Source organism: Lampetra fluviatilis, chromosome 5 (assembly GCF_964198595.1).
Source record: "Lampetra fluviatilis chromosome 5, kcLamFluv1.1, whole genome shotgun sequence".
NCBI lineage: Eukaryota > Metazoa > Chordata > Hyperoartia > Petromyzontiformes > Petromyzontidae > Lampetra > Lampetra fluviatilis.
Genome location: NC_136279.1, coordinates 17,985,823 through 18,004,033, shown reverse-complemented (window position 1 = coordinate 18,004,033; position 18,211 = coordinate 17,985,823). Strand labels below are relative to the sequence as shown.

At 51.3% G+C, this 18,211-nt stretch overlaps 1 protein-coding gene across 2 annotated transcripts in view; it reads left to right on the top strand.

Moving 5' to 3' along the window:
• MICALL1 (MICAL like 1) overlaps positions 1-18,211 on the top strand; it is a 47,648-nt gene that overhangs the window by 20,121 nt on the left and 9,316 nt on the right. For both annotated transcript variants that reach the window (XM_078857036.1, XM_078857037.1), the window contains exons 3-9: positions 3,166-3,214; positions 4,674-4,815; positions 5,700-5,803; positions 6,487-6,716; positions 12,377-13,461; positions 14,141-14,420; positions 16,097-16,206. In XM_078857036.1, the coding sequence (XP_078713162.1) occupies positions 3,166-3,214; positions 4,674-4,815; positions 5,700-5,803; positions 6,487-6,716; positions 12,377-13,461; positions 14,141-14,420; positions 16,097-16,206 (2,000 nt within the window). The remainder of the gene's footprint in view (positions 1-3,165; positions 3,215-4,673; positions 4,816-5,699; positions 5,804-6,486; positions 6,717-12,376; positions 13,462-14,140; positions 14,421-16,096; positions 16,207-18,211) is intronic.

Below are 18,211 nucleotides of genomic sequence, written 5' to 3'. Positions count from 1 at the left end.
ATAATAAACTAATAAAAATAAAACATAATAAAATAATTCTCACGACGTTTTGGCCACAACGCAAGCAGCCGTCCTCAGGTGAAGACCAGGTCTGTCGGGGACAGCGTCTGAATGACGCTGTCTCCCCGACAGACTTGGTCTTCACCTGACCTGGTCTTCACCTTAGGACGGCTGCTTGCGTTGTGGCTGAAACGTCGTGAGAATTATTTTATTATGTATTATTTTTATTATTTTATCATTTCTCTTCTACGTGACTTTACCGAAAGAACCAAGAAGATGATTCCTGCACGCGTTGTGACTGCGCCACTCGCGATTACGCCGCGGCGGAAGTACACACGGCACCGTCTCCTCTCGTCTCCCGTGCAGCCCATCGTGGGTCCAAGTTCACGTGTTGCTCCCAGCATGCAGTGAGGCAGTGAGGTTCAGCCACCAGCGATTTTTCTTCCTGTAGAAGTACATTAATGTGCGCTAAATTACAATTTTTCATTCTATACATTTTACCGTGCAAGTTAAGTTTTATACTATAGAAAATATCATATTTTTATTTTAAAACTACTTCCCGTTTCATGTTTAGGTTAATGTCAGGTAACATAAAGCAAAAGGAGGGGGTATTTTGAACCGTGAACCATACTCTAGCATTCCCATTTGCTCTGGAGTTTGCGGATCGCAGATCTGCCGATTGCAGCTATTTTCAGGAACATAACACCCACCGTGATGGGCAAGGACTTTTCTGTATTTTACTCGAATTAGATTATTTGCAACCCTTGAGTTAACCGATGTGCATTTTACTACCATTGCATGAAACTGAAGCTCATGATCCCGAAGTTCCGGGTGTTTGACTCGCAATCGGAAGGTCACGAGTTTGAATCTAGGTCATGGGATCATTTGAGTCTATCGTCGTTATCATCATCATCGGCGCTCGCTGAGCTGCATTGGCTTCCGGTTGCCGAACGATAACATTTGAAGGTCGTGCTCATTACACAGAAAGTGCTTGCCGCAAATTAACCACAATACCTTGTTCATCTCATCAAGGAGCATAAACCACGCAAACTCTAATGAACTAAGATGCGCTTTCATTGTGATGTGCTTCTGCGGCCGTCTGCAACGATGTTCCTTCTGATATTAGAAAGCCACTGTAGCTATGCAATTTTAAATACAGATAGAAAAAAACTTATTTATTTTAGAACTGCTTTTTGTATTTATTTTGTTTTCCTTCCGTGGAACCTCCAATTAGCATGTTTGGCACCCTCTATCCGGCCAAACAGAACATTATTGGACATGCCGTAGCTGGGCATGCGGGGCTACATGGCCCCAGCCTTTCAGTTGGTTTAAAATTGCACACGCACACACCGATGCGAAGTTGAACACGGGGAAACAGACCTTGTGACTTGGTCGAAAAAAACAGCTGTTCAGTGCAAGTGACTTGCCTTGATAGATAAGCCACCAGAAAGACGTTGTTTATTATAGACGCAGAATCTTTCCAGCTCAAGCAGATATGGGGCAGCCTATCTGTGCTGCCCTGAACCAGTGGCTGACATTCCAACTTGCCATGGAAGTGGCCTATGTATATACGCAGGACGATCACTGTTGAATTCTCAAAGTAGTACTATTGACCCCAGAGTGATACTAATAATGATGATGATGGACTGAGTTAAACCCTGGACTTGATGTGAACCCATGACATTCCGTGTGCGAGTTGACACTCCGACCGCAGTGACAAATCCGCCGGGTTAAATGAGGGTGGCTGCTGATTTTTAGGCCTATTCTCGAGGCTTCGAAGGCTCGATTACATCACAATAATATTGTCAATCATTTACCCATGACAGTATCACTTAGTCTACGACATTGCAAAGGTTGACCGATTTCAGTTAATGAGAGTGTGGCTTCGTGTAGGAGGAAGCCGGAAACCCCCGGATAATACTCACAACTCGTAACAAGGGAGCAACACTCGGCACTAACCACCTCCTGGCCACACCTCGCAGCCCCACACCTACAACACCTGGCAAGCCCCTGGTGGTCACTCATCCAGTTACTACGCAGGCTGGAAGCCTGCTTAGCTTCCAAGAGCCAACGAGATCGGACACATTCAGTGCCGTTTGGTCGTGGACCGGAAGTTCCCTTTAACTCTCATGGCTGAAACATTGGAACCATGGTTATTAGAAGCGAGCAGGGTTGACAGGCGGTTGACTGTGGGTGGACAATGGCTCAGTGCTCATGAAGGTTCCTTCTTACACCCTCTCAATCCTGTTGGCACTGCCCAGGTATCAGCTGTCATCATCGACATGTTTTGGTTTAAGTGAGCTATTTTGGCCCGACATTCATCGGGGTTGTGTGCATACATGCGTGCATGCGTGTGAAGGTGCGTGCCTTGCCACATGTCACGCCTGATTGCATGCAGGTTTGTAAATGTGCGTTTTTCTGGGTGTCGTGCATTGGGACCGGCCCTGCAATGTACCACCCGGCCGGGCGTGGCGTTGTGCACCCACCCCCTCGTGTACCCTGTCCAGTCTTGATAGATGATCGCTAACCGAACTTGTCCCAAAGGTCTGTTCAGGCAATACGGGGGAGCGTGTATGAGAGTGTGTGTCTGTGCAGGTGCATGTGCGGGGATGTGCATGTGTCTGTGTGTCAAAAATTGCATATCGCATCACCCAATCGTGCACCACACCAGCTCTAAAAGGTGCTCACCGACAGAATTTAACTCGACAGTCTATGCGCACATCCGACCTTCGTATTTGTGTTATGTGCTGTACACGTACACACATGTCCGCTCACGTATCAGGGCATACTATGACATCTACCTATCCTGTATATCTTCATATAGTTCGTCTTAAACAGTTGCTGTGCGTGGGACACATGTGCATAATGGGGTGTGGGCTGGTTACCAAGAAAGGCATCGGGAGTGGTCTCCACAAATCCGGTCACACAAGGGGGAGAGAAGACCTAAGAGCAGATGGGAGAGGGGAGGGTGGGTGCCGTTAGGGCTGATCTCGGTGGTCGCGTATGCGTGTCTGCCCTGAAGCAGCTGCGGGATGTGGCGGAGGGCAAAACGCGTTGGCAATGAAATGAGGTGGTGGTGGTTGGTGGCATCAACGGCTTTGGCCATGACGACTTTTTGATCTTGATTTCTTCATCTTGGCCCCCTCCCTCCCCACACCCCTGCAGAGATTTCCACTCCCTGAAGCAGGAAGACGTCTTGAAAAACAACCACCTGGTGCGTGAGTTCACCTCTCGGCTTCTCTCGTGCCCCAGCGGCATTTAAATTATATATATTATTTGATCATTTTCCCCTCCCCCCCCCCCCACCACCACCAATTTCATCCCGATTTGTTCTATCGGCATCGTGTCGGGAGACCGAAGTACCCGGCGGCAACTCTCAGAGCGCAATGTAAGAACCCAACGTGTAAAAGAACGGACCGAGGATGCGGATGTCGCGGAGCTACCTATGAGACGACCTCTGGTCCACAGAGGAGGAGGAGGAGGGGAGTGGACATTCCCACCCGCCCCGCTACGAGGCAGAAATGACCGGCGGGATGCGTTCCGCGCAAGGACACGGCCCTGCTGATGAGACTTGGCGAACTCAAAACCGGCTCGCGGTGTTTTGCCGGCTCATTAGAACACCGGTCCCGCAGGGCGGATAGTCGCAGGAGGACGGGGTTAAATGTTACGTTGATTTATTGGTTATTTATTATTCTCTCACGTATCTACAGACACCGGGGGAGGTCTCAAGAGGCGTTCACATTCATCGCGGCGGCGGGTGGGGGGAAAAACCCAGATTTACATATGCACCTGTGCTCCCAAGGACACACGCCGACAAGACAAAAACAAAGATCCCCCATATACCCTTGAACAGACTGTTGGGGAAAGTGCTGTTAGCGAGCACCGGTGAAGGCCAGCACGGCACACGAGGGGGTGGGTGGCCAGGACCACGCCCGGCCGCCTGTTGACCCTCTGGTGGCGGTGTACAGCGATTCATCGTCACTGATGTTGGCTGTGAGCGGGAATCGAACTCGGGTACCACCGAGTGCAGAGCACAGTGCGCTCACCACTATGCCACCGTTCCCCGACACACACACACACGTGTCCGAATCAAGTACAGCCAGTGTCTAAATGCATTGCATAGTATGGATGGACTGGCTCCTGCCATGACAATGTTGAATTAACATAAAAATAAAACACCTGTCATCCTTCGTGACATCTCATAGCCACCATGATGATGATAGAGAGGGAGAGACAAGCAAACTCCAAATATACAACAGCAGGCATCAGGGTCGGGATCGAACCCACGACCTCCTGTATACCAGGCGAGGTAGTTAACATTTCATAGCCACCGTGATGATGATGAGAGAGAGAGAGACACGCAAACTCCAAATATACAACAGCAGGCATCAGGGTCGGGATCGAGCCCACGACCTCCTGTATACCAGGCGAGGTAGTGAACATTTCATAGCCACCGTGATGATGATGAGAGAGAGAGAGACACGCAAACTCCAAATATACAACAGCAGGCATCAGGGTTGGGATCGAGCCCACGACCTCCTGTATACCAGGCGAGGTAGTTAACATCTCCTAGCCACCGCGGCACCCCCCAACCTTGCCTCGAGGGGGAGGGGGGGGGAATCTCTCATCATCAACATGCTCATGTATGCATGCGCATGTGCATGTGTGTGCAGGCGTTCTCGGTGGCGGAGCGGGAGCTCGGCATCCCGGCGCTGCTGGACGCCGAGGACATGCTGGCGATGCGGGTCCCCGACCGTCTCAGCGTCATCACCTACGTCTCGCAGTACTACAACTACTTCAACGACCGTGCCCCGAGTAAGCACAGCGGGGCCGCGAGAGACTACTATCTGGGGGGTCACGGTTCAATTCAAAGTGATTTGTTTATCGTTGATTGTTGTAACGTTCTGACCCGCCCCGACTGGACATCTTTGAAAGATATCTTTACAGCTCATCGGATTCCTCCAGTATGAATCAATATTCTGATTTTGAATTCCAAGATTGATTTTGTAAACTTTTGTCGTTTTGTGCTGCTCGTTTGCTCCCTTGGCTGCAGTGTAACGTTAGCGTTTAGTAAATAAAAACTGCCACGTTCGTCGCGAACAATTCCTTACCGCAGACCTATACGATGCGTTCATGGTCCGGTCAATGACCCTTTTTCACAACAGAGAGAGAGGGGAGAAATTTTAAATGATTCACATAACGTGTGTATGAATTAATTATAGTTTATTTATTCGCCTATGCGCAGTCCGTGGCACTTTTTGTGAGCGCGAGAGAACCTACGCAATTGTTCTACGCTGAGTGAGCGCAGTTAATGATGGGCATGCGTCGATTCATCATCTAAAACTGGTTCCCATGGGCCCTGTAAGCACACTCCCTAAGAATCGTTCTCACTGTTTGCGTCACTGTGTCTGTCTTCCTGTGTCTCTCCATGTGTCTCTGCCTCTGCATGTGTGTCTGTTTCTCTGTGTGCCTGTCTGCCTGTGTCTCTCCGCGTGTCTCTGTCTCTCTACATGTGTGTCTGTTTCTCTGTGTGTCTGTGTCTCTCCGTGTGTCTCTACATGTGTGTCTGTCTCTCTGTGTGCCTGTCTGCCTGTGTCTCTCCATGTGTCTCTGCCTCTCTGCGTGTATGTCTGTCTCTCTGTGTGCCTGTGTCTCTCCACGTGTCTCTCCACGTGTTTCTGCCTCTGTCCCCGATTCAGTTGGAGGAGCCACCAAGAGGCCGTCGGGTCCTGCGGAGTCCGAGCCGTCCACCAAGAAGCCGACCCCCGCGGCGTCTGCTGCGGACAAAGAGAACGTCTTCAAGGTAAGGGCAGCACTCGTACGCACGCACGCACGCATGCACGTACGCACGCACGCACGCACGCACGCATGCACGTACGCACGCACGCACGCACACGGGCAGCCACATACGGACAGACTCGCAAGCGCATGTACGTGGTCCAAATTTGGCCAATTTGCAAACTCGCCCCACAAATTGGGAATTACATAGCGATCGCATCACCCGCTGCTGCGAAAGCCTGGCATGACCTTCTTTAGAAAGGAGTCATGAGACTCGGTGAGGCTCTCCTGGGTAAAGAAGCCTTGCAATAACAATACAAATAATAGCAATATATAATTTCTAGTGCATGTACATGTACACACAAAACACGTACACATGCACACATGTATCCACACATGTATCCACACACAAAGACAAAGATCCCCCATATAACCTTTAACATACTGTTGGGGAAAGTGCTGTTAGCAAGCACCTATGAAGACCGGCACAGTACATAAAGGGTTGGTTGACAATCACAACGCCCGACACACTGCACCAGGTACGCATTTGAGGTCGTTGGGTTCGTAGCGCAGCACGCTACCCGCTACACTACCACTCCCCGCATCAACAGACAAACATTCCGCCATTAGCCTTAACAGACTGTTGGGACGAGTTCTGCTTGCGAGCACAGGCGTGCACACACACTGAGCGCTCCTTCCTGTCGCCAGGGTAACGCGGCGGGAGCTCAGCGCCATTCTCCCGCGCGCGTCCGGCCGGGGGGCTCTCTGGCATCGATAGGGGAGGGGTCCCCCGCCGGCGTCCACGCGCCCCCCACCGTCGCCATTGCCGCGGCGCCCCCCGCAGCCCAGGGCTCCACGTGTACGATGTGCGGCCTACGCGTGCACCTGGTGCAGAGGCACCTGGTGGATGGGCACCTATACCACCACAACTGCTTCAGGTGCGTGGTCACACCTGGGCCACGCGCCTGTGCGCTCACCTGTGTGCTCACGTGGGCTCACACCTGGAACACTCGCTCACCTGTGTGTGCATCTGGACACGCACCTGTGTGCTCACCTGTGTGTTCACCTGGGCTCACACCTGTAACACTCGCTCACCTGAGTGTGCATCCGAACACAAACCTGTGTGTGTATCTGGACACGCATCTGTGTGTTGACCTGTGTGCTCACCTGGGCTCACACCTGGACACGCATCTGTGTGTTGACCTGTGTGCTCACCTGCGTATTAACTTGTGTGTTCTCCTGGGCTCAAACCTGTACATGCACCTGTCTGTCCACCTGTGTGTTAAAATCTGGGAAAGCCCATTTGTGATCACATCTGTGGGTTCACCTGTCTTCTGGCCTGTGGGTTCACCTGCCCATCACACAGGGGCGAGCACCTGGCCATGCACCGAGGGTCACATTCCTTTACACAAATCAGTGTTTAGGCACACACCTTTGTAGATTTTGGGTTAGTACTAGGGCTGTTCTGTTAATATTAGGGTTAGAGTTAGCATTAGTGTCAGACTTCGGATCCGAGACAGTATTAGGATCAGAATTAGGGTTAGGATCCGTGTTGGGGTTAGGATCAGGGTTAGTTGAAGGATTAGGATCAGTTAGTATCAGGGTTGCGGTTAGGATCAGAGTTCGGGTTCGTATCAGGGTTAGTTTGAGGGGTTATGGTTAGGGTTAGGATCCGCGTTTGTAATCAGATTAGGATCAGGTTTGGAGCTAGGACAGGTTTCGAGGTTGTGAGTCTCAAATATAGATAGGGTTTAGCTTAGGGCTAGATGCCCTCCCTCTTCCCTCTTGCCCTCACCTTAAAAGCCTCCGGGAGCTGTGTTTGCTTGGTTTACCTGTGGCTACCGTGGGCAGGGAGGCTGCCACTTCACACATTCTCACCCAACTGGTCTAGGCGGTGGGTGACGTGCGTGTGCATGCGTACCTGTATAAAGTTTAAAAAAATTATCCTGTACCCTTTAACAGACTGTTGTAGCACACACACACATCTGACTCTACCTCTATGTGCTGCGAAGAAGGGCCATTGCCCGAAACGTCACCGATTGTTTGCTTTTTTCCTTTGAAGGCAGTGTTTTTTTGATGAATCCGTTGAGTTGTTTTGTCATATAAAGACAAAACAAATATTCAACGATCCCCCGAATAGCCTTTACCAGACTGTTGGGGCAAGTGGTGTGAGCAAGTACCTGTGAAGGCCAGCATGGCACATAAGAATAATACTCGGCCGCCTTTTTTTCCTCATTGCTGATGATCGCACACCACATCAGGTACTCGTATAAGAGAGTCGAACTCGGGTCGCCGGTTTGGTCGCGTTATCCGCTGGCCACTCCGCGAGTGGGTGGGCACGCCTTGACATCTGCAGCTCCCACGGTGTGGAACGCACTCCCGACGCTTCATATTTATCAGACGTAGCCCCTTCCACGATGTAAGTTCCATCTCAAAGCCTTATTCTCTACGTCGGCCTTTAATTGAGTTGACGATGGTTGGGGTGCGCCATGTGGCTTGAGATGTGCAACCTTCTTTCTGTGTTTATTGTTTTGCCCTTCTGTCTTGTACGGCGTCATGAGCTGCCGTTTTGCTTGAATTACGCCTTACAGAAAATATATTTTATTATTCCACAATCGCTCCCCATGTACACCAACACAAAGACAGAGGCTATAACTGAGCGTTTGGGGAATTGCTGTTAGCGAGCACTTGGTCAGAAACCTCTCTGCTCAAACTTTACCTCTCTGTTCAGGGTGTGAAGAGGGCTGAGATTTGTGCATGAAATCTTGCACACGCCTGAATGTGCAACTGTGTGTGCACAGGAATTTTTCCAACGGGCGCGCGTGTGCGCGTACGTGTGTGCGCGTACGTGTGTGTTCGCATAAGTATGACGCACGTGTGCAAGTGCAATTGTGTACGTGTGTGTGTGCGTGTATGTGCACATAGCCTGGCACAAACACCTTGATAACGTCACCGCCACTTCCTGGTGAATGACGGTTGTTGTATATAGGTCAACTCAGCCTCAAATGAGTACCTTGGTGCGGTGTGTAGACATCGCTACTAGGGAGACAAAGGCGGCCGAGGGTGGTGCTGGCCACCCACCCCCTCGTGTGCCGTGCCGGCCTTCAAAAGTGCTCGCAAACAGCACTTACCCCAACAGCCTGTTAAGGCTACACGGAGGATCTTTGTCTTGTGTGTGTCTGTGCATGTGTACATTTGACCGTTCCACTGTCACATTCCTCGGCATGGTGCCGTGTCGCCCGTTCAACCGGCCACGCGGTGGCCGCGGTACTTTGAGACGAAAAGATGAAAAGCGTGGAAAATCACAGCACGGACCATCGGCGCTCCAAAAAAAACCCACACCCCCCCTCCTTACCCGCATCTCCCCCACTCCCTGCCCTGCCCCCACGCCCGTCCCAAACCACACAACTTTTACCGGACGCCCCCGCGATCTTTCGCACAACGCGGGCTTTATTTCAACTTCTGTTCCTTTTCGTTTGTCCATTTGAGCTCTTTGTGCTCGACTCGCAGCTTCGTTCTGAGACACACAGCCCGTCCCCAGGTCCCGGCCCTCCTCCACCCACCCCGTTGGAAGCCCCGTGGGCAGCGTAGACGCACGGGTCCCCACAAGGCGGGGGGGGGTAGCGACGGCTGCAGAAAGGAATGTCGCTGACTGTCAGAATATTCTTCCGAACCAAAGTCCCACTGTTTACGTGGGGGTCGACTGCCCCTATTATTTCTCTCCCTGCCTGCACATCTCATTCTGTGCCTCTGCGCTCATCACGTCCAGAATTTTTACACAGAGATCCGTACACTTACGTAGACGCCAATAGACTCGCACACACACAAATAACATGACGGTAATGACTATGATGATTTTGCATGACCAATGAAGAGCAACTATTACACGATCAACACTTACGTGATCATTAGACTTGTATAGAGAAATGCATACCCATAGACTTCTTCCAAGCCGTAAGTCACACTCGCATGAGATCCGCGACTCTGATGTTATTTCTCCATGTGCTTCCATATTCTGTTGCTCCTCTCTCCTCGCATCCATTACCTTCATACCTCGTTCCAGCGGGTCTCTGTGTGAGTCTGTGAATCTCTCTGTGTGAGTGTGTGGGTTTTTCTGTGAGGCTCTGTGTGAGTTTGTGGGTGTTTTTGTTAATCTGTTGGTCCCTCTGAGTCTCTGTATGAGTCTGTGAGTCTCTGTGTGAGTTTGTGGGTCTCTGTGTGAGTGAGTCTTTGGGTCTCTGTATGAGTCTGTGAGTCTCTGTGTGAGTCTGTGGATCTCTGTGCGAGTCTCTGGTTCTCTGTGTGAGTCAATTGGTCTCAAGTCTCCAAAGTCCTTCTTGTGCATCGTCATCGTCTCTTCTCAACACGTGCCCAAACAACCTAACTCTTTCCTCCGTGACCTCGACAATATGCTTCCTATTCTTGGCTCTTTCGGTAAAGTCATGTACAAGGGAAATAATAAAATAATAAAAATACAACATAGTATTATATTATAAAACATAATATAATACAAATAAAACAAAATATAATAATATATTATAAAATATAATACTATTATATGATGTTTTATTTTTATTATTTTATTATTTCCCTTCTACGTGACTTTACCGAAAGAACCAAGAATATGAATCCCTGCAGTCGCGAAAGCTTCAAATCGAAACGTGCTTCCTGTCCCCATTGGCTGTACGGTCAGTGTCCTCGCCCAGACTCACTCTTGCGAATCCACAAAGCGGCGCCGGCATGGAAATGCAGCTTCGGATGTGGCGGCCGCACAAATTGTGGGGCGACGCGAGTCAACGTGACGTCTCTAACGTGCATTACGTTCTTCAACCCGAGTCTTCGTCTGTCCGTCTCTAGGCGCGAGGCCAAGTGCGCGCCGTCTCCTCCCACGCCCCTTTGCACACTCTTCATCTTTTGTTCTGTTTTCTTCAGCGGGGGCGGGGGGAATGAAAATCGCTTCGAAAAATCCCGTAAACGGTGGCACGTCCACTGTCCCTGCCCTTTCTCCACCCTCGTTTGTTCACTTTCCCCTCTGCCTCCCGCAATTTCTCTTTCACTTTCCTTCCGCTGCACCCTCACCACCTTTGTATCCTTCTATATCTCTGTGTCTCCCAGCTCTCTCTCTCTCTCTCTGTCTCTCTCCCTCTCTCATCGCGCGCTTTTAAATGCGCTTCTGCGGCCATCTGTAACGCTCTTCCTTCCGATATTAGGAAGCCACTGGAGCGATGCACTTTTAAATCATCTAGATTGAAAACGAATTTCTTTAGAACTGCTTTGTGTGTTTAGTTTGTTGTCCTTCCCCTGCACCTCCGATTATCACGGTTGGATACGTACGGTGTGTAAGAGGTTCAACACACATATATACTCTTTGGTTGATAATTGGTTTTTTACCCTTTTATCTGGCAACAAAACTGACACCTTTTTTACGAGGAGTCATGTTTGCATAGACCACAATACCTGCAGTCATAATGCAAACAAAAAACATAACTCGGATAATGTATGCACTGTCCTTAAAGTTGATTGGTCCACACCCGAGTCTCACATGGGTTGGACCAGATGATCCCTTTTTTTTGTTTGCATTATGACTGCAGGTATTGTGGTTTTTGCAAACATGACTCCTCGTAAAAAAGGTATCAGTTTTGTTGCCAGATAAAAGGGTAAAAAACCAATTATCATAATTTTTACTGGCAAATGAGGTTCCAATGGTACTCTTTGATTCTTTTGGTAAAGTCACGTAGGTATAAAATAAAATAAATCACGATTTTTCGGGCGCAACACAAGCGCTTGTGTTGAGCCCGAAACGTCGTGATTTATTTTATTTTCTACCTACGTGACTTTACCGAAAGAAACAAAGAGTATGGATTCCTGCAGTCACGAAAACTTCAAATCAAGATCATACAGAAATACATACCGTCTTTCTCACACTCTTGTTCCTGTACCCACAATTCCCCTTTCTCTCATTGTTCTCCCCCTGCTTTACTACCTCAAAATATCCTGTCTCTCCACGTCTCTCTCTGTCTTTTTTTCTCTCCCATATCTATGTGTGTGCGTTCTCTCTTTATCTCTCCATGCCCCTCTCTATCTCTCTGTCTGTCTCTCGATTGACCTCCTGGTCTTTGACCTCTCTATCTCTCTACCATGGTCTCCCGCCCTCTCGTGCACAACGGGAGTGCCACCACACAAAGCTTATGAACCACACCACGATGCAGCACCCTAGAGGCTCGGGTTGATGGGTTGCATAGAGATGCTTGCACGCTATGGATACTGTTCGCCTGTCGGGCTATGACGTGGGCAGCAGTTGGCAGGACAGCAAGCGGGTTGCTGTGATTTCCCTTGCAACCCCTTGTCTGCATGTATTTCTCTCGGTGTGCTCCAGTTTTCCCGCACGCACAAAAATACTCCTCGAAAAAAGAAATTGGTGGTCCTAAATCAATGATGTAATTATTAGAATCGTCACAATTCCTCTCACGGTCTCTCTCACCCTCGGTAATTCTCTTTACCTACCCCCCTATATTTGTTTGCGTCTCTTTGTCTCTAACACGGCTGCCTTCCCTTCTGTCCCTCGACCCCTATCCCTTAACCCCCCCCCCCCCACCAGATGCAAGGAGTGCAGCAACACCCTCATGCCGGGGACGTACAAGGAGGGCAAAGAGCCGGGAACCTATGTGTGCCAGCACCACCGGGCCAGATCCATCTACGCCACCACCATCAATGCCGGCACGGGCACAGCCACAACCACCGCCACCACGACCACTCCCGGCACAGCCACCACCACCACTACCGGCACAGCCGCCACCACCACCACTCCCGGCGCAACCTCCACCACCAGCAGTACCAGCTTCCTGCCCTCTCGGCTGACGTCACCAAGCACAGCCAGCAGCAGCAGGGCCACGCCAGGCCGAGACTTGCCGACGATCGGCAAGTTGAACGCCACGGCCACCCCCACCGTCTCTCAGCCGACCACGCCGTCGGCAAGAGAGGGCAGGGGCATCGGCGCGACCTCCCCGAGCCCGACCGCGCGTCTCACGGCGTCGCCCGTGCCGGAGAACAGCCGCACCAGCGAGGCCAGGGACACATTTTTCCTGTCGACGCCAGCGTCGGGGCAGACGGCGCCGGGCTGGGAGAGGTTTGAGCAGAAACTTCCGGGTGGCGGCAGCTCGGACACCCCCACCTCGGGCCGGAGCGGGACCCCCGCCTCCCCGCGCTCGGACAAGAAGCGATACGAGGAGAGAGACAAGGCCATGGAGAACGCGCGGCAGCTCCTAGCGAGGCGCCTGCCGATTGGGCAGAAGTCAACGGTGGCGCCGACAGCCAACGACCTCTCACCACCGTCTTCCGGAAAACTCTCACCAACTTCCAGGAAACGCTCGCCGGCCTCCGGTAACCTCTCGACAACCTCGGGCGAGATCCCCACGGTGACGCCTGCCGGCCACACGCCAATCCCCTTGCCACGTCGCACCATCCCCGAGCTCGTGCCGTCAAAGTGGGAGTCGTCAGTGTCTCCCGTGCCCAAATACACGCCCAGTGCCACTCCGGAGAAGTCTCCCACCAGGACGAGGTTTGGCACGGGCGCCACCGGTGTCAGTGGCGGTGGCGGCAGCAGCAGCAGCGCCGGAACTAGCCGCTCTCCGGTGGCTTCGCTCGCCGATTCTTCCGTGAAGACTCCCGGTTCCATCTACGCGGGTGAGACGCTCGCACCGTATTGTGCTTGTACGAGTCGGCGACGTTTGAAATCGCGCAAATGTTATGCCCTGCTGTATCTCCCGAACAGGCATGTTCTCTCCTTCAGCGAACCTGTAAGGACACGACTTTTGTTTAATTATTTTTAAGTTGTTCGATCACTGCTAAACTATGACCCCTGAACCGTTACATTTCGTGAAGTTTACAGAGGATCGGGAGGAGACGCATGCATCACTCAAGTCTCGTCCCCCACGAGATGTTAACTACCTCGCCTGGTATACAGGAGCTCATGGGTTCCATCCAAACCTGGACGCCTGCTGTATATTTGGAGTTTGCATGTTCTCCCCGTAGTCGCGTGGATTTTTCTCCGGGTCCTCCGGTTTTCCCCTCCACATTTATAAACGTGCGTTTTGAGTACTTTGCTGCTATAAATATCCACGTGATGATGAGCCACTTCGTTGAGCTGTCATTTGTGATGGCCAGGTCACTGCTGAAAAAGAGCTACATAGCTCAGTGGGCCTTACCTGGTAAAATTCTAAATAGTTTATTTTCTGCCCCACAACTTACGTCCTCTGCCCCATGACATGTGCCCAATGCCCCTTGCTGTCTGTTCTATGACCTCTCCATATTTACTTCCTGCTCCCCTGTCCCTTGCTGAGAGTTTAAGTTTGTCCCCTTGCAGACATCGTCCTGCGGAAGGCGACAACACCTGGGCAGCCGGCCGGGTTCCCAGAAAAATCCTCGGCGTCGAAGAGCGGTGCCGGCGCGTTCGGTGTGAAGCTACGTCCCACCAAATCGCCCACTCCGGTTGCGGGCGCGGGCACCACCGCCACCGCTGGTGGCACGACCCCGGCAGCCACCAAGGCCCCCAGCGGCACTGCCTCCGGCACCACCACGTTCGTCCCGGAGAGTGGCAAGGCTCAGTCGGTCACCATCACCGTCACCATCCCCGAGCAGCCGAGGTTGGTACCACCGTGCGGCGCCCACACCCGCGTGTACGGTCAGGCCCGGCACGAAAATGGAAGTTAAATAGATGTCGCTAATTTATTTTTACCGGTTTTAAGCCACACGGCGTAGAATGGGGGTGGTTATTGGGATGTTCTGCAAGAGGCCAGCCTCTACATTCACCGCAGTGTTAGAATAAACATTTCAAGATGTGATTCTTCAATCAAATTGCCACTGAATCGTGAAGAATTCAGCTGATCTCTGGGACATGGCTGAATAGCTCCACCTGCAAATAACATTATTACCCACTTGGGGCTGGTACATTCCTTGTTTTTGCATCACCGGTTTGCCACACATAGATACGTCTTACCACAATCATAAAAACATTTTACTTTCTGTACTGAGAAGCTGGAGGCAGCTGCCACCACAGTGGTGTAAATTGTTAGCAGCGCACTGCACTCGCAATCCAGGGGTCGCCGGTTTGATCCCATCCCCTGGTGGCAATGTTGCACTGCTGTGTGTAATTCACCCAATTAAGTAATTTGCAGGTAATTTTTTTCGCCATTGGGATTATTGGCTAACACCAGTTACACTGTGTGTGGGTTTTAGCTCCTAAAATTCCACTGGAAAAAATTATCGGTTTCTCGCTTTCAGAACCAGTTATCGATTCCAAAACTGGTTACCGGTTACCGTTTAACAGCCCTGTTACCAACGGAGAGAGTTGCGTGTGGGCATATGTGTGTGTGTGCATGCATGTGTAGGGGGAGTGGTAGTGTAACGGTTAGCGTGCCACACAACGAACCTGGCGACCCGAGTTCGATTCCCGCTCACGGCCAACACCAGTGACGATTATCTGAACTGGTCCTGGGCCTCCCCTAAGTGGCCTCAAATGATTACCTGGTGCGGGGTATAAAACATCGGCACTCGGGAGACAAAGGCGGCCGGGCATGGTGCTGTCCACCCACCCCCTCATGTATCGTGCCGGCCTTCATAGGTGCTCGCTAACAGCACTTGCCCTAACAGTCTGCTAAGGCTATACAGAGGATCTTTGTCTTTGTTGTTTGTACGTGGCAGTGTGTGCGTGCTTATGTGCATGCGTGCGTGCTTGTGTATGTGTATATATGGGCCCTTTCATCAGCCCGTGAATGAATGAATGTACGATTGGGTGTGTACGTGTGAAAATATGTGTGGGTGTGTGAGAGCGTGCGTGCACGTGTAGAGGGAGCGGTAGTGCAGCGGTTAGCGTGATGTACTAAGAAACCCGGCGACCTGCGTTTGATTCCTTCTCACGGCCAATATCGGTCCTGGTTCTCCCCTAGGTCGACTTGGCCTGAAATGAGTACCTGGTGCAGCATGTAAACATCTCCACGATGGAGACAATGGTGGTCGCGCGTGGTGCTGGCCACCTACCCCCCTCGTGTGCCTTGCCAGCCATCATAGGTGCTCGCGAACAGCACTTGCCCCAACAGCCTCTTAAGGGTGTGTGTTTAGGTATAGGTGTTTTTATGTACCTCAAGGTGCACCTAGCCTGGCACAAGCGCCGTGGTGATGGCACCGCCACTTGGTGGCAACCGACAGTGGTTGTTATGTATGTACTTGTATGTACCTGCTCGTGTCTTTGTGTGGTTACTTATGGTTGTGTGTGACTTTGTGTGGTTGTGTGTGACCTCGTGTGGTCGTGTGCGTGTGCCAGGCCGGTTGATGGTGGCGGCCACCGCAGCACGGCGCAGTGGGAGGTGCCCGTCTCTCCGCCCCAGGCGGGATCTCCAGGCTCCGCTCTCTTTGGGCACGGAGACACGAAAGGTGCAACCACCTCTTCCCATCGTTGTTGCTATCGTTGTGTTCTTTTGCGCGTCTACCCAAGAAAAGCATCACCGAGTCAGGAGGGTCCCGAAAAAAAATATTTTGGTGGCGGCGGAGGCGGGGGGGGGGGGGTCAATGATTGCTGTGTGTACGCTCCAACTGAATCATTTTCGTGTCATCTTTAGAATGTGCTAAATCTTTGAGCACGACGCCGGCACGCGATGGACTGCTCGTGCGAACGACGTCACGGATCTTTAACGTCCACGCAGTGTTAGTCAGGGCAGCCACGCCATTTGAACTGTGAACCTCTGCAGAAAGCAGTGAGCGAACGCGCTGCCGCCAGGCCACGTCACCACCCCATCATCGTCGGCATCTCCATCATCGCCGGCATCTTCATCATCGCCATCGTCATCGCCATCATCATTTTCGGCGACGACTTGTGGCGCTGCACCACCAAATATCCCTTTGTGTGTGTGTGTGTATGTTGAACTTTATTCACACCGCGCATAGCCAATCGTGCTAATTGGCCCGGCCAAGCTCACTCACACTCTTTAGCGGTGAATCTCTCCCTGTGATGGTGACCAGCCACACGATAGCTCTGCTGCTCCCCTCCCCCCCATCTGAGAGGAGCTGGAGACAGGCCTGGGTGATGGGAGGGTGACAAGGCTGGTTTCAGGTATCACTCGCCACTGTGGCTGGGAGTCAAGTCAGTCATTCGGTATCACCACTGTGCCACTTCTCCTCCCTGTCTAACAACTTAATTCGATTTACCATAAGACACTCACACTCGGCTCACAGTGACTCGGAACACTCCTGACATACTCGCTCACCTACTCGTTTAATGTAACTTACCCAACACACTCACCCGGACACACCCCACACATATCTGGTACACTTCTATAACTTGAACACACCTGACACACCTCTTGCGCACTGACACACATCTAGCTCTTGACACTTCCAGCATGCTTGCCTAATTACTTAACACTCTTAACTCACTCACTCACCCCACTCACCTATAGCACTCACTGGCACACCAAAGTTCCCCCCCGTATAGCCTGAACAGACTGTTGAGGCAAGTGCTGTTAGCGAGCACCTATGAAGGCCGGTACGGCGCACGCGAGGGTGGGTGGCCAGCAACCACACCCGGCTGCCTTTGTCTCCCCAGTGGTGATGTTTTCACACCACCCCAGGTACTCATTTGAGGCTGAGTCGACCTAAGGGAGGCCCATCACCAGTTCAGATCATTGTCACTGGTGTTAGCCATGAGTGGGAATCCAACTCAGGTCGCCAGGTTCATAGTGCAGGGCGCTAACCGCTACACTGCCGTACGCTGACAAATCTAACACACCATCTGGCATATGGTTGGGATTCTAGAATGCCTCACCAGCATATGCTAGCCCACTTACGTACCCCTCGCCCTCATTGCATACAAAGTGTCGCACTCATTGCATAAAAAGTGCTTGCCACAAATGAACCACAGTAATCTTCTTGGTTCTTTCGGTAAAGTCTACGTGACTTTACCGAAAGAACCAAGAAGATGAATCCCTGCAGTCACGAAAGCTTTAAATCGAAATTTTATTATGTTTTATTTTTATTATTTTATTACTTTCCCTTCTACGTGACTTTACCGAAAGAACCAAGAAGATGAATCCCTGCAGTCACGAAAGCTTTAAATCGAAAAATGAACCACAGTAACTCGCTGATCTCGTCAAGGGACATGAACTACCACGAGAACTCCGGTCGTCATCCTCACAGCGGCGGCTTTCAGCTGCCCATCGAACAAAGACGTTCACCGCTTCGCGCGCTTGCGAATGTGCTTCTGCGGCCATCCGGAATGTTCTTCCCTCCGATATAAACAAGCCACTGGAGCTATGCACTTTTTAATCATCTAGATTGAAAACTGATTTCTTCAGAAACTGCTTTTGTGTTTCGTTTCTTGTCCTTCCCCCCGCACCTCCGATCAGCACGGTTGGTAACGTACGGTGCGAAAGAAGTCCAACGT